The sequence below is a fragment of the Bombus fervidus genome, chromosome 15 (genome assembly GCF_041682495.2).
Source record: "Bombus fervidus isolate BK054 chromosome 15, iyBomFerv1, whole genome shotgun sequence".
NCBI lineage: Eukaryota > Metazoa > Arthropoda > Insecta > Hymenoptera > Apidae > Bombus > Bombus fervidus.
In genome coordinates this window covers 5,235,499-5,262,909 of record NC_091531.1, presented here as the reverse complement: position 1 = coordinate 5,262,909, position 27,411 = coordinate 5,235,499, and the positions used below count along the sequence as shown (strand labels likewise).

At 32.9% G+C, this 27,411-nt stretch overlaps 3 protein-coding genes across 13 annotated transcripts in view; 2 read left to right on the top strand and 1 right to left on the bottom strand.

The window, feature by feature from the left end:
* The first annotated feature begins 97 nt into the window (after positions 1-97).
* On the top strand, positions 98-15,590 carry LOC139995321 (uncharacterized). Of its 11 annotated transcripts, XM_072018684.1 has the most exons (21): positions 98-141; positions 1,134-1,224; positions 1,514-1,882; positions 2,641-2,762; positions 2,831-3,088; positions 3,167-3,340; positions 3,409-6,012; positions 6,532-6,672; positions 6,816-7,102; positions 7,171-7,865; positions 7,939-8,066; positions 8,515-8,571; positions 9,159-9,326; positions 9,735-9,803; positions 10,059-10,373; positions 10,437-12,774; positions 12,845-13,830; positions 13,908-14,183; positions 14,275-14,451; positions 14,508-14,887; positions 14,945-15,590. In XM_072018684.1, exons 4-21 carry the CDS (start codon positions 2,697-2,699, stop codon positions 15,051-15,053), a joined length of 9,228 nt encoding a protein of 3,075 aa, XP_071874785.1. In that variant the 5' UTR covers positions 98-141; positions 1,134-1,224; positions 1,514-1,882; positions 2,641-2,696; the 3' UTR covers positions 15,054-15,590. The 11 variants fall into 11 exon arrangements, with proteins under 11 accessions (XP_071874785.1, XP_071874790.1, XP_071874789.1 ...); XM_072018689.1 differs by lacking the exon at positions 1,514-1,882 and having other exon boundaries at positions 8,518-8,571; XM_072018688.1 differs by lacking the exon at positions 1,514-1,882 and having other exon boundaries at positions 9,738-9,803.
* Positions 15,591-15,641: 51 nt separating this feature from the next.
* Positions 15,642-21,023, bottom strand: LOC139995326 (2-phosphoxylose phosphatase 1). The gene is made up of 5 exons (XM_072018703.1): positions 19,771-21,023; positions 19,111-19,517; positions 18,465-18,632; positions 17,813-18,378; positions 15,642-17,743 (listed from the first exon to the last, which is right to left on the bottom strand). Exons 2-5 carry the CDS (start codon positions 19,199-19,201, stop codon positions 17,000-17,002), a joined length of 1,569 nt encoding a protein of 522 aa, XP_071874804.1. The 5' UTR covers positions 19,202-19,517; positions 19,771-21,023; the 3' UTR covers positions 15,642-16,999.
* Positions 21,024-24,711: 3,688 nt separating this feature from the next.
* Positions 24,712-27,411, top strand: part of Ptr (patched domain-containing protein) — a 55,322-nt gene continuing 52,622 nt past the window's right edge. Inside the window, exon 1 of the transcript XR_011801943.1 lies at positions 24,712-24,728. The gene's annotated coding sequence lies outside the window, so the exon portion shown is untranslated. The remainder of the gene's footprint in view (positions 24,729-27,411) is intronic.

The window sequence follows — 27,411 nt, the reverse complement described above, 5'->3', positions numbered from 1 at the left end:
ATAATGAACAATATTATTATAATCAATTATATTTATGAATATATGTACATATGTTATAAGTATGTTAATAAAAATATGTATTTTTCAGATAATTAAAGCCGTTTCAACAAATAAGGACGAATAGCATTGCATATTACAAAAGTAACTTTATTTTATCTATTTTATTCAATATATTTTTGAATACGTAATGAGTATACATGAATTGAATTTAAGATTTGAAATATTCTATTTACAAAACACATAAAGTCTTTTATTAATGGAGAAATATGTATATATATATATATATATTCGAATACTTTTTCAAAATTCTGTCAATCTGTAAACTAAAACATTTAAAATTAAGAAAGGAATTCAATAAGTACTGTAGTTATAGTATACTTGGTTCAAAGCCAATTAACGTTAACTAAAATAACATTACAAAAGATATTCAAGTGCTGAGAGATCAGCAATGTTTACATTGAATATTCAAAATGAACATTTTGTTCAACAAATTCAGTAGACTGAAAAAATAAGATACACAATAATTCATTCTATATTTCTTCAAAACATTGATGAAAAAACTATTTAGAAAATCAGAATAGTAATTTGAGACAGGTATACATTAAAGTTTTTACAAATATATCTAAAATTATTTGTAAATTAAAGAACAGACTTTAGACTTACTTTTTCACAATTTATATTAATTTATCACAGATACTAAACATAATAAATTACTTGTTAATTTAATAAAGTATTTATAAATACAATATAAATATAATTGATTATGGTGATATGGTTTATCAACCCATTTATTAATAATAAATATTTTGTAGAATTATTTTTTTCTAATTTATGCGCTAATTTTTTTTTATAAATATTAAAAACAGAAAATTAGATTTTCATATTTATAAATTAATAATTTTGAATGTGCTGGAATGATTAAAAAAGGGAGGGTTAACTGTTATCTATATAAAACAGATCAAATATTTATATGCAATAAATTTATGAGAGAGGTTTCTTTATTAATTAGAATATATATTTTTTAATTTTTTTTTACATTATGATAAAAGTTACTATCATTAGTCATAAAATTTTGAATTTTAAATCAACAGATGTTAATAAAATTTAATAAATACATAATTTTATATTTACAGAGCTGTCCATGGAATTCTTATAAACTATATTAACACATTTATAATTGATAACTTGTGGGAAAGATCAACTACTGGGAGAGAAAGAAATCAAGTAAGATATTGGGTAGTTGCATGTGAAATGGCTAATATTTTACAAAAATAATATTATTTTATGATGGCCAAGATGTATTCAATCTATTACATCATATTCCAATTAATTCTACTTTAAAAGAATCAAAAGTTTTATTAACAATTCATCTGCAATACCTAACTATTTGTTAACTATTGTTATATTATTATTGCATTTATATGTTATTAACTGCTTTTTGAATTATATTTTATATATTTGTATATTTTATGTTTTTATGCAGTTATATATTATATAATTGTTATATAATTAGGTATTTGTATGTGACTGATTGTTGTTGCGAAGATTGTATAGATTAATATTTAATAAGTGGAAGCTGGTGCCTAAAAGTTTTTATGTGAATCTGATATGATCATGAATTTTAATGAACATTGCCTACCAAGAGATTAACCATCCATTAAAACCGTGTGGCTTTTCATCTTGTTATGCAAATACTTATAATATAATAATACAACAAAACTAATAAAACATTTAAAAAGAAAGAGGAAAATAAAAGAAAATAAAACAAAAAGAAACCAAAAAAAAGAAGAAAGCAGTAAAAAGAAAATAAAACGAAAAAAGACGTAACCGTGGAGAAAAAACACAAGCGAACACTTCGAACGCGTTGGGATAATTGTTATCTGTAAGTCTTGAATCGTGTTAGCGCGAAAAATCAAACATGTGCAAAACGCTTGCAGATAAAAACATTTGACTTATCCCGCCACCCACGTGTATCTGTTTACAGCTAGTGACTTCACACATTGGACGAATGGATACAAGCTAATATGGCGTCAAATTAACGTGTAAAATACGCTAAAAATTCTTGGTTTTATATACGTATAACTTTTGAACCAATTGATTTTTAAACTTAAAACTTATATTTTTGGATTCTATTTGTCGAATATTATCGGAATATATAAAAAAAGTCAATAATTTTTGGTTTCTCAAAGTAAATTTCAACCAACAACTCAATGTAGTGGCTACAAAAAGTATTTGAACATACCCTTATTTTTCAATGAAATATTTTTTTATCATATTTTACATTTTATTCCGATAGTATCAAATTTTTGTAGACATAAATATACTATTAAATGATACAAAATTTAATACACCTGGATCTAATTAATATGTAAATGCAAAAATAAATATAATGGTGTAGAAATGTTTTTTGTAGCCATTATAATTCAGATAAGTATGGTGGAGAAATGTAAGGATATAATATGGATTCTGAACACCATAAAGTTCATATTGATGTAGGGCACAAAAGATCATAGTATATTTGATATTTTGAGATTTATTTAATATAGTAAACATGGAACATAAATAAGACATTTAAAAAACTGAACTTGAAAAATTATATGGAAATTTAAATTTTTATATAATATACAATTGTGGTTTCAGCTGGAGAGATATAAGGTAGAAAGAATTAGTAAAGCTCAAGGTTCGAGCATAGTCAAATGGATGAAATATCCGATGAGGAATCTTTCCGTAATGACAAATCTATGGAACATAGAAAATCTGATGTAAGAATAGGGATTTAAATCCATTTTGTTGTTTGTGAACATCAAAGCACTAATTCCATTGATTATAGGCACATGAAGGAGTTTCTTCAAAAGATGTGACACAAAGCAGTGTCAGTATGAGTGAAGGAGAAGCAGATGGGGATTTAGAAGGTCTTGCAGGAAGGGTGGTTCAATTAGAAGAGTTGTTGCAAGGGAAAGAAGCCATAGTCGAAGCTTTAAATGCAGAAATTGATCACTTGAGAGCAGAGGCCTCATCTCCAAACTCTTCTCAAAGCCAGAGTAGTAGTATACACAGCAGAGATGTCATGTCTTTATATCATATAAAAGTATGTAAAATATTTTTTTTTTTTTTTTTTGTTGACATAGTATATATAGATAGTCATGTGTTATTTTCAATCAAATAGCTACAAGAGTTTGAAAAAGCAGTGAATCAAAGAGATAACCTAATAGAAGATCTAATGTGGTCTCTGCAGCATGCTCTGTCTGTAAGAGATAATCTTGCTAGTCAATTGAACTCCATAAATGCTATGGAGATACCTTGTAAAGATAGTGATAAGAATAAGTGCTTGGAAGAAAAGGTAAGAAAATTATATTTTTTATGACCAAAAAATAAAGAGATTTTTATTAGAAAATTGATGGTTTCTAGATTGATACTTTAGAAAAGACTGTAAGTGATCAAAGCTCAATAATACAAAAATTAAATAGTCAGGTGACCCAAAATCAAGAATATGTACAGACACTGGAAATGGAGAAAGAAACTCGAACAGCTGAGATTAACGATTATAAGTTGCAAATTAATAATTTGAATGAACAAATCCGTCTAAATGCTGCTGACAAAAATTTAAACATCGCCGAGACTTTAGAGCAACAGAAACAGTATGAAGTGCGTGTAGATAAAATAAAACAAGATATGCAACATATATTAAAAAAATTTACAACTGAGATGAATATAAATACTGCACGTCATCAACAGGAATTAAAAGAGCAAGCTGCAAAGTATGAGAAAGAGGTAATGAATATCCAAAAAGAATATGAAGAACATCTAAAGCAATTGAAAGAAGAAAATAAGGCTATGGCTGATCGCTTGAACAAGGAACTGCCAGATCTGGAGACTCGACATGCCAAAGAACTCTCCATATTTCAAACGCAGTTGGCTCACTATAAAAAAACTGTGGAAACTCTGAAACTCGAGTTAATGAATCGTTCTGAATCCCAACAAACTGCCCAAGCTGAATTGAACGAACATAAATCAAAGTTTAATGAGTTTAGAGTGCAGGCAGAAAAAGTTACACGCATTCAAAATCTAGATCATCAAAAGGAAAAAGAGATGCTACACGAACAGATTAAGTTGCATAAACTTCAGTTGGAGGAAGTCACTTCGAAATACATAGCGGCGACTGCGGTTCTGGAATCGAAGGAAAGCATTGAACGTTCCTTGGAACAAGCCTTAACAAATGCTGCTGTGTTGAAAGAAGAGAACGAAAGTCTAAAATTTAAGCTCGATGACCTGTCGTCGAGATACTCGACAGCACAATCGTTGATAGAAAATAGTCAATCTCATGAAAGAACTTTAAGCAACAAGATCTATGATTTAGAGAAATCATTGTCCAGACTTAGTGGTATAAACGTGAGTACTCTAAGCGAAATGAACGAAACTACGTATCAGACTTTTGACGAAGTGGCGATTCAATATCAGTTGACAAAACAAAAGCTTGAAGAAAAAGCAGAATTCGAGAAACTTTTAATTTGTAAGATTGAGGGTCTTGAAGAGGATGTTCGTAAGTCAAAAGAAGAGTTGGAACAAGCAAATCTTACAAAGAAATCATATGAGAAACAGCTTAAAGATATAAAGAATGTGTGCGACAAATACAAATCTGAGCTGAGTTTCTTGAAGAAGAACAGTTTGGATGGCCAGAGTACCCTGCCATTAGCAGAAGAAAGCAAATCATCTAGTCAGAGTATGAAAGATACCATCAGTGATCTGCTGCATAAAACTGAAGAGGATCAACAGGAAATTAAGAAGCTTAAGATGACCCTTGAGCTGAAAGAGACAGAACTTGCAGAATCCATAAAAAAAATGTATGATATGGCAGACATGTTGAAGAAATCTGAGGAAGAGCGTGAACAGTTGAAGACTGGACTAGCCACAGCATGGGCACAGTGTGCAGAGGTAGAGGAAAAATTGAATCAAACGTTAGCTTTAAGTGATAGTAAACTTGATGTTTCATTATCCAGTTATAACAGTGCCTTAATGAAACAATTTAAGCTGGATAGGATTGTTAATAATTCTGTAGATACAACACACGATAAAAGCATAAATATAAATAGAACTCTTGATGAGAAAACTGAAGATCCTAATATTAGTAACAGAACTGCATCGCTACAAGAAAAATTAATGCTTGTACTGGAGGAAAATAAACGGTTGCTAAAAGAAGTAGAACGTTTAATGAGTCAACAGGCAGACTATGAAGAAATAAAAAACAAAATGGATCACTACATTAATCTTTCAGAAAACCTTACCATAGAAAAGGAACATAAGAATGAAGAAAATAAAGCTTTGAAGAAGAAGTTAGAGAATATGCATTCACTACAAGATTCTGTAAATCAATTAACGTTAGAGAAGGAGACTTTACGTAAAGAAATTGAAGCACTGATTCATGTTCATGACGAGCAGATAAACGCTATAAAAACCGAAACTACATCTGAAATTAGAAAAGTACAATCATTAATGTTGAGCACAAAAGGAGGTACAACTGAGTTAAACGATCTCAAAACCGAATTGGAAATGCGACACGCGAAGGAAATGGAAGAACTGCGTATGTATTTCGAACAAAAATGTTTGCTGATGGAAAAACAATATTCCGAGGAAATATTTAGTCAGCAATCAAAAAAGATGTCAGATAATGATAGTGAAATTGCTGACATAACTGAAGGCTTATATTTCGGAGGTGCTGGCGATTGTTTGAACGTTTCTAATATCTCTGAGCATAGTTCAAGACTTGGTTCTCCAATAAAGGATGAGCAATCTAAGCATACCAGCCAAAATTTTAATAGTTATAAGTCTGAACTAGAGTATGAAATAAATATCAAAACTTTGCAACAAGAATTGCAAAACAGAATAATAGAGTTGCAGGAAGCGAAATTGCAATGTGAGAAATCTTTAGAAGAGCAGAAAAATATGTATGAAAGACAACTATACAATAACAAGGACAAAGAAAGGCGCGAGTTATTGAAAAATATGGCGAATCAAGTAAGCAAGATAACTTGATCGTTTTATGAACTTCTTATTTGTGTATTTAATGCATTTCGTTTATCTTACTTTTTGTGTTAAATGTTGAATATCTTTTTGCGCAATATAATCGCTTCTTCTTCTTCTTCAGGAATATGTGTTACATGCTAATAAAAATTGATTTCTTTCATTCACTTTGCTATGTACATTAGATTGCACTTTTTAAATTTGGTATGCCTTACTTCAATCTTTCAATAGTATGTTTTTTATGTTATTCTTTTCTATAATTCTATTTATTTTCGATGGAACGCATGATTCTTTAATTTATTTAAATGAAGCCTGTATTTTCTTAATAATTTCGTTCTTGTCAAAAAACCATTGTTTAGTTCTGAAAGCATTTTTAGAATAGTTTCCAATTAATAAAGGTCGCAGATTATAAATTGTAAAGCAAAGTCGTTAGCTCGAACTGAGTACAATTTTGATGTATTGTTTCTCTCGTAACTAACATGCTATTGTGTGACCACATATGTATGCATGCAGCATTGTCAAACAGAATGGGATGCGGGTGCGTTGGAAAACGGTGAATTAACGCAACTACGAGCGGCCTACAACCATCAATTGGAAGAACAGATCGCACTAGCTAAGTTGGATATTGTCAATGCGCTCCAAGAACAAATTCAGGTAGCCTTAGATTTAGCCACACCAATTTACACGCTAATATTCTGCAAAAAATTGATTCGAACATATCCAAGACAAATTTAGTTTCCTATTGATATATTCACTTTCAATTTATCACTTTCATATCGTTGTAATTTAATCAATAGGCTCTTTTAACGGTCGAGTCGGATGTAGAAGACAATTGGCCAGCAGAATTGTTGGAATTACGAGACAAACTGACTGGTAATGCAAAGAAGGAGATGCAATTACTTAAAGAAACCCATACCGAGGAAATGCAACGTTTAAAAGAAGAGCATTCTCGAACTGTAGCTAGAATGATCGATCGTCATCAGGAAGAACTTAATAAAATTAAGTCAGAATGTGTTCAGAATTATGGTGAAAAAGGAGATCTTGATAAAGACGCAGTAACAGATAATCAAATTCTTGAAGAAAGGTATTTACATTTCGAAAAAATTAAAAATCGTCATTATTTTTTATTTATAAAAATTTTGTGTTAAACAGGAATACCTTAAGTAAAACGTGTGTAACTCTTAAAACGTTGATCGAAGAACTGATAAAGTATTTTAGTATTTGTGAAGAAGAAGTTAATAATACTTTTATTACCAAAGTTGTTAAGAGTCAATTATCTGATAGCGTCATTAATGAAAAATCCATGCAAATTGATAAAACTGATGGATTGAAATTCACTGAATCAAAAGAGAACCAAGAGACTAGCTTATTGAACTCTTCCAAAATGAAGACACAAAGGATCCATTTTACCCCAAAAATCACCGAGATAGTTTCTATAATAAATAGCAATGTCGAAACTTTACCAACTATTCTTGAAGAAGATGAGTGCATAACAGAAAAATTAAAGCAAGAATTGAACAACTGCGTACGTCGCTTGAAATCTGAAAGCGCTGAAATTCTTAGCACTTCTTCATCCACAAGGGAACGGAGACATAGCTCGCCTTTAAAAGATACTCTTTGGTTAAATAAAATGAATGAAGAACTGAATTTGAAACTTCATCATGCTGAAGCTCTAGTCATCGGCTATCAAGAAGAGATCGGTCATCTGAAAATGACCATTTTAGATCTTCAAAGGAAGCTAATTAATGCAGAGAATAAAAAAGAAACAATCACAGAAGGTTATGGGGAAAGTTATGACTTAGGTGCTGACATTACTTTGCAAGATTTCTCACAATTGCAAGAAAAAGGTATGAATTCTTTTGAGGTATGAACATTGAACTTTTTAGTGGATATCTTTTGAAATTATGTTTTATTTTTCAGTGAGACATGTATTATCAAATGGAGGAGGAGATTGCACAGAGTTGTTACAACTGATAGATGAACAATCTAGACTGACTGAAAAATTGATGGAAGAGGCAAAAAGGGAAAAGGAAGATTTGCAGCAACAGGTAAACTGCAACTTTTTTATATAAAGGATGCACCGATTGCATGTATTTTCATTATATAGAGTTGGTATGCTACATACAAAACAGTTGTGGTGTATTGCATATTGAAGACGAGTTTTGTATTTGGTAGTCCATTATTTTATCTGTATCTACGAGCTTAGTTGTTCATACATTGCACAAGACATTCTTTTTTTGTTTTTGAACTCATAATGAACAGTCTCATTATCCATGCATCAATATTCAACTTTTAATAGATTCGATTATCATTTGACAAGTATTTCAATCGATAGATGATCTCGTGTTCAGAAATCGATAGAAAAAAATTTACGATAAAAACGTATGAAATAAAAGAGAAAGAAAACAAAGAAAAAAGATAAACGACTGGTAAAAATGTATAGCTCCGTGATGCAGCTTTTTAGAAAGATTGATTGGCGTTCTGTTATCTTGCCAGCAGGTGCCTTTAGAACCTACTCCTACCCCATACATTCACAGGGTTTGCCGCCGAAAGGTAAATTATAGAATTACTAATACTATTATAAAAAGCTGTTCCGTAAGTTAACTTTAACCGCAAACCGAGCAATATTTAACAATAAATTGACAAGAACGCTATGGACTCTCTCAATTCTGATGAAATGGTTTATCACAACAATCTACTAAATTTCATGTCATCATTAAAAATAATAATAATTTCCTAATGATTAATCAAGGCATGTTTTACATTAAAAGTATGTTTATTGCTATTAATCTCTTGTATGCATGCTATTAATATTGTGAATTAACTCTTCCTTATCCTCCCTGGTTGCGTTATTAATTTAATAACAAAGAATAAGTTTGAAGAAAGTTGATAAGCATTTTTCATGAGTATTTCAGAACACTTTATTTTTGTTGCTATTTATTTTGCATAAAGGCATTTGTTTTTAGTTTTATTTTTGATTGCGATTGATTAAATGTGTATTTATATAAATAATGTTAAAGTTTATAATTCATGTAGCTGTGGAAGTGTACATTTTATTGATTATTTTCATTCAAGTTTTTTACTTGCTGCTTTTTAAGTGTTCAATTTTATTGATATTAACTGAAAGAAAATATGTGTAGATTGAGGCAGCAGATAAGCAATTAAAAGCAACTCGCAGATTTCTGGATGAGCAAGCAAGCGAAAGAGAAGCTGAGAGAGATGAAGCAGCGAAACAAGTATATGTTCTGCAGGAACAGCTTAAAGAACGCGAACGAGAAAAGGAACGAGATCAACGTATAACATCTGAGGTGAGTCCTTGGGCATTATATTCATACTATTTAACAATACAATAATCTGATATAAACAATTTACGAGTCTAATTGAAATATTCATTCGCACCCAAAACATCTGCTTTTTTGGATACTTTACATGGTGCGGACTAAATAATACATTTTAATCAAGTTTAGAAATTTCTTAAAATGATTATTTCTATTTGTCTTGGATTGGGATTGTTTAATGATCGTTACTGTTCTCATATAAATTGATCAAACTAATAGATAACTTTTGGGATATCATAATTGAGTTCATTTTTTATGGTCAGCTATATTGTCAGCTATATTATGAAGTAATTAGGCAGCTTATAACACGCATTATCACTAACCTATTAACACGAGTTTTCCTGCACTCTGGTTTTGGTTTCTGTTTGTCGCACAAAGCAGTCTACACTATCACCCGAAGCAACGTCAAAGGTTCCTGTGCTTCAAGCATCTGACATCGGTGCAGTTGTGAGTGGTCATTTACTTATAAGAATTAATACATTTAATAATATTTCAGATCCAGGCTCTACTAAGTACAAAGTATACATTTCATTTTAATAAAAATTAAGATGTTATGCATGTAACTTTTATTTTGTCACTTTGATAAATATTTTTTTTGTGCTTTACATATTGGTGATGCTTCCCAGCAGTTAGTTTATGGTTGTGGTAATGGAATAAACTCAACAATTGCGAAGTTTCATTAAAAAGTCGAATGCAATGTAGGTGGAGGTTCTAGAGTCTCAGATGAGAGAGATGTCCTCTCTTATGTCTGACACAGAAGCCAGAAAATCTGAAACTGAGAGTGAACTGAAAGCAGCTATCGACAAGATTTGGGTACTTAGAGAAATCATCACAGACTTGGAACAACAACTACAGATCAAAACCGAGAAAGAAGAATCTCTTCAATTACAAATCAATCAATTAGAAACTGTGATTGCTGCGCAGACTAAGAACCAGCATGAGTTGGTCCAAGAACTGGATGCTGTTAAGATGGGTAGTGAAAGCAAGCAACTAAATGAACATATTATTCACTTACAGGTAAATTTTAGTGAAGTACTTAACTTTGTTAGAACATACATTTTTAAAAATACGATTTTGTAGGAGGAATTAAGAAAACACAAGTTAAGTTCTGAACAATTCAACGTGAATTCTGCGGCATTGAAGCAAATGAAAACAGAACTTCGTGATATGCAGAATCAGTTAACTAAAAGAATCAGAGAACTGGAATCAGCGCACATGTGCAGTTCCAATTTGAGTTTGAGTCAACCAAGCGAAGATGTCTCTATCAGAGAGCAAATAGATGCCTCACGATGCCCTACTCCCGATGATCCTACTGCACCTCCAATGTTACCTCTCGACCAGTTACTTAAACTTAAGGAGAAAATGTTGAAACATGCCAGAGCTGAGGAAGTGGCACTAAAAAGAATCAAAGATTTAGAATTGCAAGTTACTGCTTTCAAAAATCAGAATGAGGAATTACAAGCAGAACAGGAAATTCTTCAGCAAACCACTTCTGAGCAGTTGTTTCAAATAGAAGCAATGCGTGGTAGATTAGAGCAACACAAGCAAAGCGCTCCATTTGCTCAGAGACAGGCTACGTCACGCTTAGAATTACAACTTCATGAAGCCAATGCCAAGTTTCAATCTTTAGAACGAACCATTGCTGACAAAGATTTAGAATTAAAGGACATGAAAAATCAATTGGATAGAATTAATCAATTATTACAAGAGAAGGAAGCAGAGATTGCAAATGTGGTGCAAGTAGAAAGTGCTACTATTCAGAAGTTGAAAGAGCACGTAGAAATTATTGAAGAAGAGAAAAAGATTCTCCAGGCGAAAGTTGGTGTTCAAGAGCATGCACAGTTAGAATTACCGAGACTAATAGACAGTATGTTAGCAGACAAGAACGAAGAGATAGATCACCTGAAGGAACAATTATCTAAAAAAGAAAAGCAACTTGAGATATATTCTTCACTGAATCTGGACGAAACACAATTAAGAGAGTTGGTACGACAGACAGAGGCAAAGAATAGTGCACGTACATTGAGCGATATTCTATCAATTCACTCGGAATGCGAAGAAACTACGGAAGCCATCAGAGGAGCCAATACAACACAAAACTTACCTAACGTATCTGCTTTCAAAGTTCCTACTTCACCTGTTCAAAAAAGTATAGATAATTCAACTGTACCTTTAGTGGACAGCACTAAGATAATTCAGGTTCCTCTTCTAGACCTTGGTTCTCAAAGTCTATCAGCAAATTCCAGTCAACAGTCTAGAATCTTAGACTTGCTGCACAGTGGCCTGGAGTCGAAATCTTCCATGTCGGAAAACAATGATTCTAGCGGCAGAACCGACCATGCTACCCAGTCAACAAAACAGTGTACTCAAACGCAAGAATTACCACGAAGAGAACGTGCTGATGAGAGAAGTGACGACAGTAGTAGTAATAGATCTTATGTTCCTTCAATGAAATACACTCAGACGTCCATCAATGAGACAATGAAAGAAGTGGAGAACTTGGAAATTCAATTACAGGCAGTGAGAGAGGAATTAGATATGAAATTAGCAATTTTGACTAAAAGAGAAGATGATTTAATAGCTCTGCAGAAGCTTTACGACGAGTTGCAAATGGAATTTAAAAATGTTGTGGAGACACTATCCAGAGATAAGTGTTTCTATCAGAATCAATATGAATTGTCACGAGTATCAGAGAATAAAATAAAAAAAGATCTTCAGGAAATGGAAAACATTTTAAAATTGAGTAATGAAGAAATGCAGGACCACAAAAATAAGATACAAATGAACGAAAAAATTATAATAGAATTGAATTTAGAGAATAATAAGTTAAAAAAGGATATCGAAGAGAAAGAACAAGAATTAGGACAGACACGGGAATATACTCTTCTCTTCCAGGAACAGGCAAAGGAGTTACAGAAATTCAGAGATGCAATTCTCGAAAAAGATATCACTATCGAAACTATCCAAACCCGCAATATTGAGATCGAAAATGAAAATAAACAGTTGTACGAATTCAAAACAAAGTACCAGTCTACCAAACAAGAATTATTAGAATGTCAGAATGAAATTCAAAGATTGACCGAAGGTCTAAACAACAGGGATCAGGTCATTAGAAGATTGGAAGAAATGGCCAGACGCACCAGCTTCTCAGGAACATCCTCACCTTCTAACGAAAAGGATCAAGAAATCCATCATCTGCAGGAATACTTAAAAGAAAAAGATAAAGTGATTAGACAAATGAGTGACGATAGTAAAAGTCTGCACAAGGCTTTGGAAGCTATACAGAATAAGATGAAGGAATCTGGAAATGTCGTGGAATTGAGAAAGAAGTTGAAGGATGAAAGAAAGATAAATGCTGAACTGAGGAACATGGTGGATAATCTAAACAAAGATCTATCTGACCTAAAGTTACCTGCACGTAAGTATTTCTTTATATAAATTAAAAATATGGTTTTATTACAATAATTATTTATTGTATAAATTTGCAGAACGATTGCAATATGATACCGACATCGAAGACATGGTGCAAAGAGAGCTAAATTTATCAGCACACTTAGATAGAAAGATTATGAACGCCATAGAAAACGATGACGAGGATAAGAAAAAGACAGAAAGACAAACTCCTTATCAGGACTTCCAAGAAGCAAAATATATAGAACTAAAATTAAAACTGAGCGAAGCTAATAAAATCAATGAAGAATTGAAGAAGCTGAAAGATGATTTGGAGATAGAAACAGAAATGCTCAAGTGCCAGGTTACAGAATACGAAGGTCGAATTTTCCAACTAAAGTCAGATTTAACAGAGAAATCAAAGAAAGTAGCGAAACTAGATGAAGAATTATCTTCAGAGAAGAATTTGATGAGAAAATTAAAGATTCAGATTGAAAAGGAGCATAGGGCAATGCAAGTTGGTTGTTCAGAATTAATAGAGACCCTCCAGAATAAGTTGAAGAATTCTTTGGACAATGAGGTGAAGCTTAAAAATGAATTATCCTTACTACGAGATGAGCATAAGAATTTAGAGATTCAACTGAGTTTGATGAAAGACCATGTACAAACCCAGAAAGTCGATGACTTATCAAAATTAACAGATTTAGAAGCTGAGAGGAAAAAATATCTATCATTAATGGAAAGCTTTGAAAAAGAAGGAAGGGAAAACACAGAGCTGAAGGACACTTTGAGGAAATTACAGATGGAGAAGAATCATTTTGAGAAGCAACTAGAAGTGGAAGTGGAGAAAAATGAGAACTTAACAAGTAATCTGGTTTTGATAAAGGGGACTAATGATCACTTGGAAACTGATCTCAGGCGTACCAAAGAAGAACTAAAAGCGAAACAAGAAGAAGGCGAATGGTTACAGAAGAGGATTAAAACCATGTCTGATGCAGAGACTAAGAGACAAGAACAAAAGATCAGTGAACATAGTGAGCTCAAGGCTTTGAGGAGAGAAATCAATAATGCTAGAGATGTGATAGTTAGTATAAGAATATATTAATTTATAACGACTAGTTTTTGTGATTTTTTTTTTTCACGTGATTAATTTTTCGATAGATGGATTTGGAGGCTGACATGAAACAGTCAAAGAGAGAATTAACGGAATCTCTAGAACGGGAGATGAAGCTAGCTGAGACTTTTAAAGAAAGGGAAACTGATCTACTTAAAAAGTTATCGGCCGTCAAAGATGAGGAGAAGAACTCTAGGGATGTGATTGCTGAGTTACAACAAGAAGTAAAAGCATGTACAAGGAGAGAATTGGAGCTCACAAAAGAACTGAAGAGCAGATTTACAAACGAAAATATGCCTACAAAATTCATGCAAAAGATAAATGTAATGAACTTAATATTTCCTAACTTCTAGTAATAAACTCCTAGTTATCTTATGAATTGTTGTATCTTATAACTGATATTATGGTTTATAGGATCTCAGTGAAGTTAATGAAAAATACATGACAGAAAAGACTGTACTTCAAGAGAAGTTGATAAAATCAAGAGAAGAGAAGGAACAATTGAACCAACGAATTAAATTACTCGAAGATCAAATCAAACGAAATAAGGGATCTCAAGTTTCAAATGCTAGAATCCCAGAAATAGAAAAGGTAATTTCTATCTTTTTTCCATATATTCATTTTATGCTCAATATTCTTTTTTACAGTTGCAACATTTTTATGGAAAATTTCTGCGAGCGGATAGCAGACGCAAGGCTCTAACATATCAGAAACGATACTTATTAACTATAGTTGGTAGCTATCAATTGTCTGAAGAAAATACTCTAAGTGTACTCGCCCAATTGACCAGAGACCAACGATCCTACGCTGTGGTAGGCCGTAACAAGAAATCGCCAAAAGTTCGATTTAGGAGTGCGGTGCTTGTTTTGATTAGTATCCATAGAATGAAGTGGTTAATCGTGAGATGGAATACTGGCAAACGAATAGGCGTGAAAACTCTATTATGGAACATAGATCAGTCTTTCCTACCAATTCAAAAAGCTGCCATGAACCATTCGCCTCCTGTTCGAGATAAGACTACCTCAAAGTAAGTGAAGAATTATTAGAAAATGAACATTTTAACTATCTGAAATTGGATTTTTAGTGGAGATGGTGGTTTCGACACGTTTGAACAGTATTGCCAACGACTGAAGAATATTCAGCAGAGATTGAGTTTAGCAGAGGCTGGGAATCTTCAGATTATTCCAGAATAGTATTACGTTTTGTACCTAAGTTCTGTAAGTGTCGTAAACAGTGATTTAACTATCACGTCACTGTTTTTTGAATGCGGTCATTATTGTGTGATCCGCATGGGATTGCTGTTTTCGATTGTTTCGTCAATCGAAAACGTTCGAAACTGGGCATTTTTATCGGAAAACATGTTGTTGCAAAAATTTGAGCTTCTTTCAGCTGTATTTTTTCTACAAATTGTATATAGAATTGTAGCATAGAAAATACGATATGTCGAACACGTGTTAAATTGCACACCAATTATTAGAGGATGATGTATTATGCGTGCTATAATATGCCTACTTGTAATATTTTTAAGAAATTGAAAAAGATGACGTCATGCTACTAGTGCTTATATATTGTGTTTTACCAAAGTTACTGATAGAAATATTGCTCTTAAGCGTACTGTTATTATAAGGATACAAACCTGTGCCTTGTACATTGTAATAAGTGTTCTATTATTTATTTGTTGATGATCTGTACGTTTTTATATTGTGAATAAAAAATAGAATACCTTTTTACCAGATCGTGATTTGTTGATAGGAATAGATTAATGAATCATCCGTTTATAGTAGTTTACGATATAAGTATGTATTTTAACAAAAGAAAGTATCTATCTATAATTTCATTTTACATTTCATTGCCTCGTATATCTTTTTTGGATAAATATCATTTTGTACAGCTTTGCGATGCTAGTCTCGACCTGTGGAATTTTTTGGTGAATAGATAAGTGATTTTAACAGCACTTTAAGTATGATCGTTCTTATACGAGGATTCTGGTCCATTGTAAATTTAACGAGAACTAATTTTACGTTAACGAGGAAATGATACTAATTAACAATGGCAAAGACGGGGAATTACATAGGATTCTATAATTTCCTCAACAACATTGAAAACACTAAACACAATTTCTGCTTGACAAAAGTTATTTACATATGTACAGTAAGATGTGTGATAAAATATATGGCGATCATCTAGCTTTATATGTATATATATGTATATTTAAAGCTACAATCGATTTTGTAAGACGTAATCTAAGAATGTAAGGCTTCCTTTTTCTTATTCGTTCGAAGACATAGTATCTAAACAGTGCAAATTTTACTATCATTTTTTTCATATTTTATACTTTAATATTCCCGTAATAAAGCATCGATTTCTTAACGATAAAAGAAATTCGATGGGTGTATGTTGCAATTCGTTTTCATAAATTTTTAATACTTTCGTCATAAAATATTCAAACGTTAGGACTTATTACTTATTCGTATGAAGATTCAAATATACATTGCGTTGCGTCTCGCTTCCGGTTTAAGTATAAGGAGCTTGTAGAATGTTCGATTTTCAGTTCCTGATTGTTTTTCATTTCTTTGATTTCTCGCTAAAATGTCAACACGTTGATTGCCACGCGAATTTTATATATTTTATCCGAAATGTACTACACCATAACATTAGTTTTTACAAAATATTACATCGTATTTGTGCACTTTATTCAGATAATTAGAGTGCTGATTTTTATGCATCTATAGAAAATTTGAAAGTGGAAAATTGCGCAGAATATACATGATATGAAAAAATATATGAAATATCCAAAGTATAATGCAGAGGTAAAGCAACTTTTTACCGAGTCTGTATTTTATTTATTGTTGTAATTATATTCATATTTATATTCGTATTTATTGTTGTAATTATATTCATATATGAATTTTTTATATGAGTTTAAAAATATGAATTTGTGTAAAATTCCGGATTTTACTGGTAATATTATCTAAGTTATTTACGTTGTTGAAAATCTTTTCCATGAAATTTATGTTATTTTAAGCATTCTAAAATATTTGGTAAAACGTGTGTCATTGATGTGACAATCAACGTGTTAAACAAATTATAGCCTTTGATCAAAAATTTTTATCTGGAAATTTTAGAACCGATCTTTTAATTATCCGTGCTTATGATTGGTACACGCATCCTTGAAGTTAGTTGCATTGAATGGTCCGAAATAATCGTCGTGAAGTTGTCTGATGATCGTCTCAATCGGGCACAATTTTGAATCTCGCCGCGTTTTTTCCACTTCATTGCGCTCGATGTAACTGACACTGTAGAAATTTGCATTTCTACAGAACGGAATTTTTTGGGTGAAATCTTTTCCATTAATCACTACTCGGAAGTAGAAATCACTGGCTACATGGTTTTCGTTCTTCGGATTTATCCGATAAACCTCGATTACGAAGCGGGAAGCATAATGTGGCATAGTCAACTTGTCAGAAAAGATTCCAAGAGCGGTTGCGAGGTATTCCAGTGTTTTGTCATGGCCAGAGTATAAAACTATTTTGGGTTTGGCCTCGGAGATAATTCGTAGCATGTAGGAAACGATATTTCGAAGTAGTCCATAAGCTCTTAGCAATCCATATTTTCTACGGCTGCTGCTCTTTGCCACTTGTTTAGACTCCCATTCTGTATAAGTGAACAAACCTGTTACGTGTTCAGTCTTTACACAAACCTTCTGAGTGTTAAAATCTATGCAGGGCAATGAAGCACCATGGCAGATGTATGTTAACAATGCATCCTTCAAAGTATTTGGATCTGTCATTTGGGCTTGATCAGGGATCTCGAAGACTGCATTGGAAGTCTGTCGTATAAGCTCAGCCACCGCTGGATGGGATTTCAAATGATCAGACATTTCCTGTAACAAGAAACATTGTGTTAAGGAGACTCAATGGTACCTTCATAATAGAGGCTAAAATTTAATTACTTTTAGGTGTTGTTTGAAGAACTTTTCAGCAGCGGGACACGCACAGTCTGTGTTACAAAAAGCATAGCTTTGACTTTCTTGCATAGTGATTTTGGCTAGATTTTGGAAACCGTCTGTTTCCAGTAGAGCATAGAGTAAAGCAACTGCACTTTGGACTGTTCTTCGATACCTAGTGCTATACACAACAATGTCTTTGCTGGATATAGAACCATTTCCCAGATTCAATTTGTGATAATAAGCGTTTCTAAGTATGATTCCAGTTTTTAACAATTGTCCAATGCCAAGTGTAGTCAATTGACCAATTCTGCAATCTTTAGAGTTGCTGGGCAGCATAGGAAAACCATGGAAAGGACCCAAGAATTGTGCCCAAGCAGTTCTAGAGTAGCTGGAGACATTTTGCAAGAAGTTCACATAGTTCTGGTATAAACTTTCTAATTCAGGTATGGAATTAAAATCTCCACCGCAATTTACTATGCTTATATTTCGAATGTGTGCCAAAGGACCCCTGTCTCCATGCCGAACAAATACTAAAATCCCTCCCAATGTCAAATTCCCATCTAACTTTCCTAAATAGGGAAAAATCACATGATTCTTCCATTGGTTTATTAATTAGTGATTACTTAATAATTGCAAAATATTTTGTTTGCTATACCTTCTGTTTCTGCTGTAATATCACTTGGAGGATTACAAAATTGAAATATCTTTTTGGTTCTCATATCAGTTTTCAAATTCCTGGGAAATTCCCTGATGGAGATGTCATTATCTAGAACTCTGGCTTGCACTGAGCTCTTTTCATCTATTCCGATGTACTTGTACATACCTACATAATTTAACAAAACAGTTTTATTTTAAACAATTGCATTAGCTTGGAATCCATATACATGAACATTTATATAAACGATAGGATGACATTCAATCCGCTTGCTATAAAAAGAAGTAACAAGAAAGAGATCAGATGGCAAAGGGTTCTTTAACCGTGTTTACGTATACGGCTCACAATAGGCCAACAAAGCCGATAATGTGAAATCGCGTATGTGCTAGTTAATCGCATTGTTACGTGTGTTTATTTACGAACGCTTACGCTACGATAAAATAATGTATTGATATCAACGTGCTTTCTAAAGAAGCATTATTTATTATATACTTAAAAGAGGAAAAGAAACAAATACAATAATAAATAAAAATGAAACTTCTTACAAAAATAAATATCGAATGCATGGAACAATTAGGATATATGCTGAAAATAGAAAGAAAAAAAATAGAAGTCGAGGAAAAACATGTCAGGTTTCTTCAGTTACCAGCAACGAGGAGAAAGATCCATACGCTGAGAATGACATAGCAATAGAACGCTCGATGCTGGTACGAAAGTCGGACCATTTCCGCCAACATCCTGCGGCCGATCCTGGACCCAGCCAGGACGTTCCTGAATCTCACGACCTCGACGTCGAGGACGTAGCTGACGGTAACACCAAATCGAACAACCAGAGTAAATCCGGTTCAACGACACTTCTCCAAGCTGCATCCTCTCTTCTCAACGATCCTGCTGCATAATTCTACCCTGATAGCTTTTGGAGAACTCAAAGGGATGAGAATCCCGTGAACTACGTCGTCAAGCGAATTTCTCACGTCCCTCCTCGACACTGGCTCCAACCAGAATACTTCGGTGGATGCAGATGCTGGCCTACTCTCTGACATTATCCTTAAACTAGTTTTATTTTATTATTAATTATTTGTTTATTTTCGTGATTTATCGCCGTTGAAGGTGTTGAGCTTTTATATTAAATTAATTATCGTTCCTCGTTTACGGTTAGTTAACGGACTGAATGTAGATGTAATATTGACGGTTCTCGTTGAATTTGTTTACGATTATAATATCATTTTAGTATTTCACAGGTTTGTACATTTAGTAAGAACTTCCTAGCAGATGTGGAAAGTATATCGAGTACCTCCGTACTCACGTTAAATCGCAGCAGGTTAGTATCGAGCGCAGGCGCCTCTCTTTTTCCTCGCGAATCTCTTTACACTTTAATTTTATATACTTTCAGGCTCGTTATCTGCATTGTTTGGACGATTCGATTATGAAAAAAGGAGTTGAAAGAGTCGATGAACGACCCCTTTCCCAGAAGCTCCTTTATCACGAAAATAATTCAAGGAAAATCTCTCTTTCGCGCGGAACATTTACCCTTCTTCAATTATTATCACCAAATTTTCATACATATTTACAAATTTGCGTTTTTACAATGATAATAACAATATCGAATTATCATACGTCAAGCGTGGATCAATGAGTTTCGATGACATTTCGTGACAACAATCTTCACTTTTTACATCTGAGTCATTTTACTTCAGGAATTAAAGTTTAAAGAGATCACTCACAACGAAGATCGAGCGAAGCTACAACCTTACTAAAACATTTTTCTGCGACTACGACAGGTAAGCCGCGCTCCTTGCGACAGTAGGTTATCGAAGCGCGCGTGCGTGCAATGTGTGCGGCTCGATTGGCCTGGTCTCTGTTTTAAATCCATTTCGATCCGCGGTCGAGAGAGCTGCAAAGAGGTTTGCTTCAACGATGGGAATGCGCGATATTCAACGGTTCATCAAACTGGACTCAGAAAAATATAAAAATCTATGTTAGAAGAAAGAACAAATAACTAACAATTTCACGTACAGCTCTTGGAATCTCTTTTTGTCTCTATACTTTAACTTCTTTTCTTAATTTAATTATTCAATATATTTAATTATATTATTTGTATAAATAGTTGGAGGAGAAAAGACATGTAAAAAAAGTTTTTGATATGACGATCAATATTTGAATTTGATATTTAGAAAATTTAATTTTAATTAAATATCATTAATTACTTTTAACGTTCATTCTAATTTTATACAAATATATTGCAAGAACAAAGTAATTATTTTAGGATAGAGTGTTTGCATGAACATTCGTTAGGTAAATCTTTGTCAAACGCGGATTCTCGGTTAAAAGAGTGAAAATAGGTGAGCTGGGAGCGCAGGCGCTGGTGTATCTATTTCCGATTTCAGGTGTACGTCTGAATCTTGTCTTGCTTATTCTGGAAACATTTTATTGATGCTTTCAAATTAATTTTAATAATCTGTAATGAAATCTCACGCAAACGTGAAATATATGATATAAAGAAGATGAGCTTTACTTTCATCTTCCAATACTTTCGATATTTTAATATTTTTTATTATGTACTTATTTATAAAGTTTATTTTATTATATGTTATAAAAAAAAGCAAAGATGTTAGACGACTTTAAGATCCTTATCAGTACTTATTTCTATCAGATATTTTACAGAAGAACAAGATTAATGTTTTCACGGAGAAGCTTGGAGGTTCGTCAACTAAGAAAACAGATAATAAGTAATATCAGTTAGTTTAACAACTCGGATACTTGATATTCGGATAACTGAATACTTCACCAGTGTATTTCATAGCACTGATCCACTTTTTTTGCCATTTCTGGCTATCGAACATCTACCTACAGAGGGTGGGGATGTCTAGGCGGAGGCACTGAATTGATAATCAGTCGGCAGACGACGTAGACGAAGTTGATTATGGTTCCACGAGACGAGCTACGCGGATAACTCGAGCAAACTGACATGATATGAGAGCTCGAGACATCAACTACGGACAATCTAGCCATCAGCCTTAAGCAGAATATATTTACGGTAGACGTACGTCACACGTGTGCCCAGCTCCTCCTAGAGCTACAAAGTGACGTCAACATCCGTTTCCTCGTTGTCGTTTAGCACACCATACAAAATGTATGCATCAAGATGTTTCCGAGTACAAAAGGTTGGAATTGACTATTTTAATTAGCTAAGTCGAAATAGACAATATTTATTATAGCTTTATCGAGGTCTAGGATAATAGGGTAATAGGTCTGTAAAAAACTGGCGCAGCAGGCACAAGAATATTATAAAAACACAGTAGAGTTATGGAAAGCTTCACTTTCCATTGCTTGTTCTACTAGTATTTTTGCAATAATGATGATGAATTATTGTTGAGGATAGATTGCGAAACAAAAAGATTCCCGATTTCTTAATTAAAATCTGGATTGACGCAAGGACACGGAAACTATAGTTGCATAAGGAGTCTCGCGTACTCGGCTGTGGAGACAGAGTCACTGAACTAAATTTTCAAGGATTCATGCATGGTAATCGAACAGTATAATGGAACGAAAATTAAACACGAAGAAAAACGCGATAAGATCACATACAATAATAAAAAGTGCCAGTAAGATGGCGAAAGATACAAGGTCGTATGCTATGCTAATAAGATGATCCTTGAACGATCATTTTATTAATCAAATCAAGCCCTCTGTGGTGACACGTTCGTACAAGTAGAGCGCCATTATATACAATTAAATGCAGAGCATTCCGCAATAGAGGCGCGCATAATCACCGATTGCTTTTCGCGCCATCGTTATGGTGGCAATGATCTTGCCAAGGCTACAAGATCAAGCACGACGATCATCACGACGGATAATAATCGACACAGTTACATCACTGTGAAATTAGATTTCTACCATAGACGAGGTATAGAATAGACATGGCATCTTATTACCTTTATATTAGCTCAAAATAAGGCTTTAATCCTTTTTTGATAGTATGCAGTACACATAAACAATATTTTATCTATTAAAGATTATTAACTAATTTTTAAAAGAAAAGAGATATTTTATTGTTAAATAATTGAGTAATTAATCATTACTCTTCAAATTTTTTATTCTAAACTGATTTTTTGAATAGTATTCTTTAATTAATTATGTTATTTTTCCAGCAGTCTGTTGATATATGATTATTAAAACTTTCCTTCTCGAAAATATGGTTATAAATAAATATAATATGATTATAAATATATGAACTCTCCAAAGTACGATTGTAGTTATTTTATGCTAAAGAATGCTTCCATATGTAATTACCTTTTCTATGTATTATGTAATTAATCAATTTTATTTGACTAGATTAAATTAAAATTTAACAGAAACATCTATGAAACAGAAAATACAACAACTTCTTCACTTTTTTTTTATTTTTTAATATATTTGAATTACTGAAATATATTTATTAATAATAGTATGAATAATTAAATGAAATACTATAATGATACTTTTACTAATACCAGATTCTATTTAATGATAAACAGGTATACTTGCATAACATAAATTTCCCATTAGATCATAATTTTATTTATAATTGTTAATGGATATTTTCTTAAATATGTCTTCTATTCATCAATTTAATCAACTGTCATATTTTGTTAAAGATTCTTCACTCCTTTTCCTTCTTCCTGCTTCCTGGAAACATAGTGGTGCTTCAAAAGCCAAGAATGTAAGCATCTTTGAATATTATATGCCAATTATGTAGTTATATTTTGTGAAACAACTAATACTACGGGCGTAGACACTTTCATTTTTTCTCTAATATTACATATGTACAATTTTTGAATTTATACATTAATTAATAGCAAAGTAAACAATAACAAAGAATTATTTTCGATTAAAGAAATTTCTTTTTTTATTATGATTTTGCTGTCAATTCTCAACAACTATTCTAAGTTATTAATTATTAATAATTTTTAATAATAATAACATTTCTATTAAATAGATATATTCATAAAGCATGAATAATTTTTCTTATTTTTTTCTTCTATTTGTTGATATGTTTTAATTATTGTATGTTTTAATTATATATATATATATAATTATACCGTATTTTATTTAATAATAGATAGGTATTCGTATAATACACGAAAATTTTCCGTTAAGAGCATAATTTTATTCGCAATTGGTAATGAACATTATCTTAAATATGTTATTTATTTAACAATTTAATTAATTTGACCATTTGATTAGATTGAATTGTCGCGCGCTCATATAAAAGAAAGTCCGTTCCTATTGGCAGAAAATATTGCAAACTCAAACCGAGCGCTCCTATTGGCGGAAGCTATTGCAGAGTCTCCACGATTGGTAATTTAGGATTAGTATTGAAATTCGTGGAGCCAGCGTGCGTCGCGTTACAACGTCATTATTAGTACCTTCATTTCGATTTTATCATCATTTTTACGCTTCTATCAGCATCATCTAAATAGTACGTTTTTATTTATTCACTTATCAATCATCATTTTTAGTAAAATTAAGTAACTTTCCGAAATTTCTTTGTACTTTTATCGTTGATCGCACATTCGACGATTAGAGTCATCGATACTTCATATTTGGGGCCTCTGAAGCATAATTTGAATTCTATTATTGATTTATTTTGCTATAATTTGTTCAAATATTATAAGTTATTGGTTTTTTTGTACATTTACTTGAAATTGTTGATTTTCCTTTGTATAGATTATTCGCTGATGTAAGACTAACGGCTTACAGCACTGAGGCTATGGGAGATTCATAATCGTTAATTCAAATCGATACAAAAACGACGCTGCAGATGATTAATAATCAATTGCTTGACTTCTTATGCAGATTTGGTAATGATTGAGTTATTATAACAAAGGCAGACGTATGTACATGTTTATTTTCTTTTTTTTATTGAACCAATGCTAATCTTTGCTACACAATTGCTATACAACAATGTACAAATAACTTATTAAGTGTATGAAAGCTTTGAATATTATATCCCAATTATGTAGTTAAATATTTGTGCATACGTGTTGCTTCAATTATTATCGAATGAAGTGTAACTTTTCGATTATTAGAATACCAATTTTTATCTTTATTTTATATCGACAAACAACGTAAAAAAAAATTGTGATATTGAATATTTTATTACAGATTGTTTGTAACCTGCCCTTGTGCCGTGAGTTTCGATGGTTTCTGTTCGATGACGTCATTGATAATGATTTTCTGGGCTATCACGATCAACATCGATGACAGTTCTTCGCATCTGTGGTGAGTCGCATGTATTTTGTTCCTCCAGTTTCTCAATCATGTCGTAGGACGAAAGGTCCGAATCGGCACGGGTGATTGGTTGTATTACGTAGAATTTTTTGCGAGCACAGTGACCGCGGGTATTTATTATACTCGTGAGTAGTAACATTTCCTTTTTCCATGTTTTGTTTATTAGTTGAGGATAGGTCTTCTTGCACATCGCGTTTTTGTATTATATTATTTGTTTTTATATTAATAGTATTAATATAATGGTTTTAATTGATACAAACGATATAATATTAAGAATTAATTTGCATATTTGCGATTGAAGATATGTTCACTATAATTACTTTTAAAATCAGAATATACTAAAAATGTATATTTGCAGAAGTCAAATAACCGTACAAATATACGTATATAAATGAGATGTGAATATTTGAATAAATGATAAGTGTTGGGATGACAATTGAATATTTCGTGGAGAAGTCGGATATCCTCCGACTTTGTTGCATCAAAAGTGGAAATTATTTTTATTAATTGTTTACTTTTTATATTTGTATTTGAGTATTAATTTAAAAAATACAAAGATATCAAAGCTTAGTCGTTCCGTACAAAAATGTCTTGAATTTTATGCGCAAGAAGAAATTTCGCGACAGGCAGATCTCGGAATCGAAGCAACAAGCTTTCTGTACTGCTTTCATACTTTTAAAATTGTGCTTCGACGAAGGGATCGCCTGAGGTTGTTGGAATTAGTATCTTATCTTGATTCAATTATTAAATAAATTTCTTATTCCGTTTATTTTTTCTTTCGATATTAAAGTTTCAATAATTTGTTAGAGTTTAGAGTCAATTATTTGAGCGAATAATTGTTGTATTGCTTTTTATAAACACATTCAATATTAGAATTCTGGTAATTCATTAAATTAATAAAGTAGAGTATACAGTGATAATAATTTGAGATAAAATTTGAAATTGCAAAATGAAGGACGATTAGCCCGTTAAATACAAAATAGATGCATAAATATCTTTTTTAGTTAGGATTTTCAGGTTTAACCCCTTCCGTGTTCGTTGCCAGGACCTCACTCACGTGCCCAGGTGCTACTTGGGTGAGAGAAAGGCAACGGGTACGATCGACAAATTTATAACAATTTCTAAGCGGCTGACGATGCGTTAGTGTATCGTGAACGACGTACTTTCCACATTGTGCGTGTGGTTAGGCTGTGGAATTGCGTCGTTTTAGCTATTATTCCGTTCGTTATAAATTTAAAGATGATAATGATAAGAAACAGATTCGCTTTTAAATATAGCAAATTAAAGACAGTAGTGTTATTAATCTTATCATTGAGTTATAATAACTGGTACCAAATTTCGTACCACCTATCATTTCTTTGAATTATGAATATTTATACGAATTACAGTTAGCACTTACTTTTATTGTGTTGTTAGTAATGGTCGCTAACTTTCGTCAGTCGATTTCAGCAAAATGGTACGTACATTAGAGTGTGCAAGTTGTGTGTCAAGCTCGGGTGTCGGAGGTGTCCCGGGACGTCCTCTCTAGTGTAGGTTCTTGCGCCCGAGTGTTATGTGTGAGAATCGTGGAGTGAGTGCGTTGGTGTGATCTGTCTCTCTCTGGTCGGGTAGGCTCATTCTCGCGTGTCCAATCTATTTCAGGAAACGTAATTTGAAAAGTCGATGGCGATGCCTGGCACGGGGGAGAATGCCACGTCTCTGGCATAGTTGATCGATTTTTCGAATTTCGCGATCGTGGTCGCGATCTTGGTCGCGAGTAGGTTTCGAAACGAGCGTTTGCGTATTGCTCGAGCACGCACATGCGAACGGACAACGATCGCTGTGATCGTTGTTCATCCATATGCTTTTGGGCCAGCTTCCGCGATTTATATTTTTATTTCACCTTTATAAGTTATTTTTTGGTTTGCGATTTAGAAAGTCTCGAGCCTAGATGTAAGTTTCAGCGGGCATCGCGCCCGAAGAAAGAAGAGGCTATGAGCCGAAGAGGCCCGGCAAACTGCCACTCAAGAGGGCAACTACCAATGGCTGCCCATCCTCTGGGTCGTCCGGATACAGAGCATGGGAAGTCATTCTTGTTACTATTTTGTCACTGTGCTCGTCTTTAGTATTTGTAGTAGTATCAGTTGTAATTTGTTTGCTGCCGACGTATATGTCGGCCCTTCGTCGTTTGGGCTAGTCGCGTTAATTGCATTAGCGTTGCGAACGATTAATTACGGTTTGAACTAGAGTTGCGATGAAAAAATTATCGCGTTTGCTTTAGTGTTACGAATTATAAAATGTCGCGATTGTTTTCGGTATTTTCGATCGTGAATTGCTAGAACTTATTAAAGCGTAAAATTAGAGTTGCTCGCGTTTTGTTCTATTTAAAGTTAAATTAAAACGATGTTAATTTTGGATTAATTTCGTAGCACCACGGTTTGCGATTATCGATTATAATTGAAGTAGCTTTTATTCAATCTATTAATAATAACTTACATTAAATCCTTTTTAAGAATTAGCGTTGCGATGTATTTTGTCGGAATTGCTTTCATAATTTTTTCCATTAGCGTTGCGTTGACGAATGATCGCGTTCTTGTATGTAGCGTTGCGTCTATAAAATGCCCAAAATCTTCCACTGGAATTGTGGAAGCCTATTCTCGTTCCTGGATCACCTGAAGCAGCTAAGACAGTTGCA

Bases quoted from the DNA above. Each gene is read 5' to 3' on its own strand.
- LOC139995321 (XM_072018683.1), top strand. From the start codon at position 2,697: ATGGATGAAATATCCGATGAGGAATCTTTCCGTAATGACAAATCTATG. The intron at 7,866-7,938 runs GTATGAATTCTT...TTTATTTTTCAG, and splicing joins CTCACAATTGCAAGAAAAAG to TGAGACATGTATTATCAAAT. The intron at 10,374-10,436 runs GTAAATTTTAGT...ACGATTTTGTAG, and splicing joins AACATATTATTCACTTACAG to GAGGAATTAAGAAAACACAA.
- LOC139995326 (XM_072018703.1), bottom strand. From the start codon at position 19,201: ATGTTGGCGGAAATGGTCCGACTTTCGTACCAGCATCGAGCGTTCTAT. The intron at 18,633-19,110 runs GTAACTGAAGAA...TAAATTATGTAG, and splicing joins GATCTTTCTCCTCGTTGCTG to GTATGTACAAGTACATCGGA. The intron at 17,744-17,812 runs GTAATTAAATTT...TTCTTGTTACAG, and splicing joins TCTTCAAACAACACCTAAAA to GAAATGTCTGATCATTTGAA.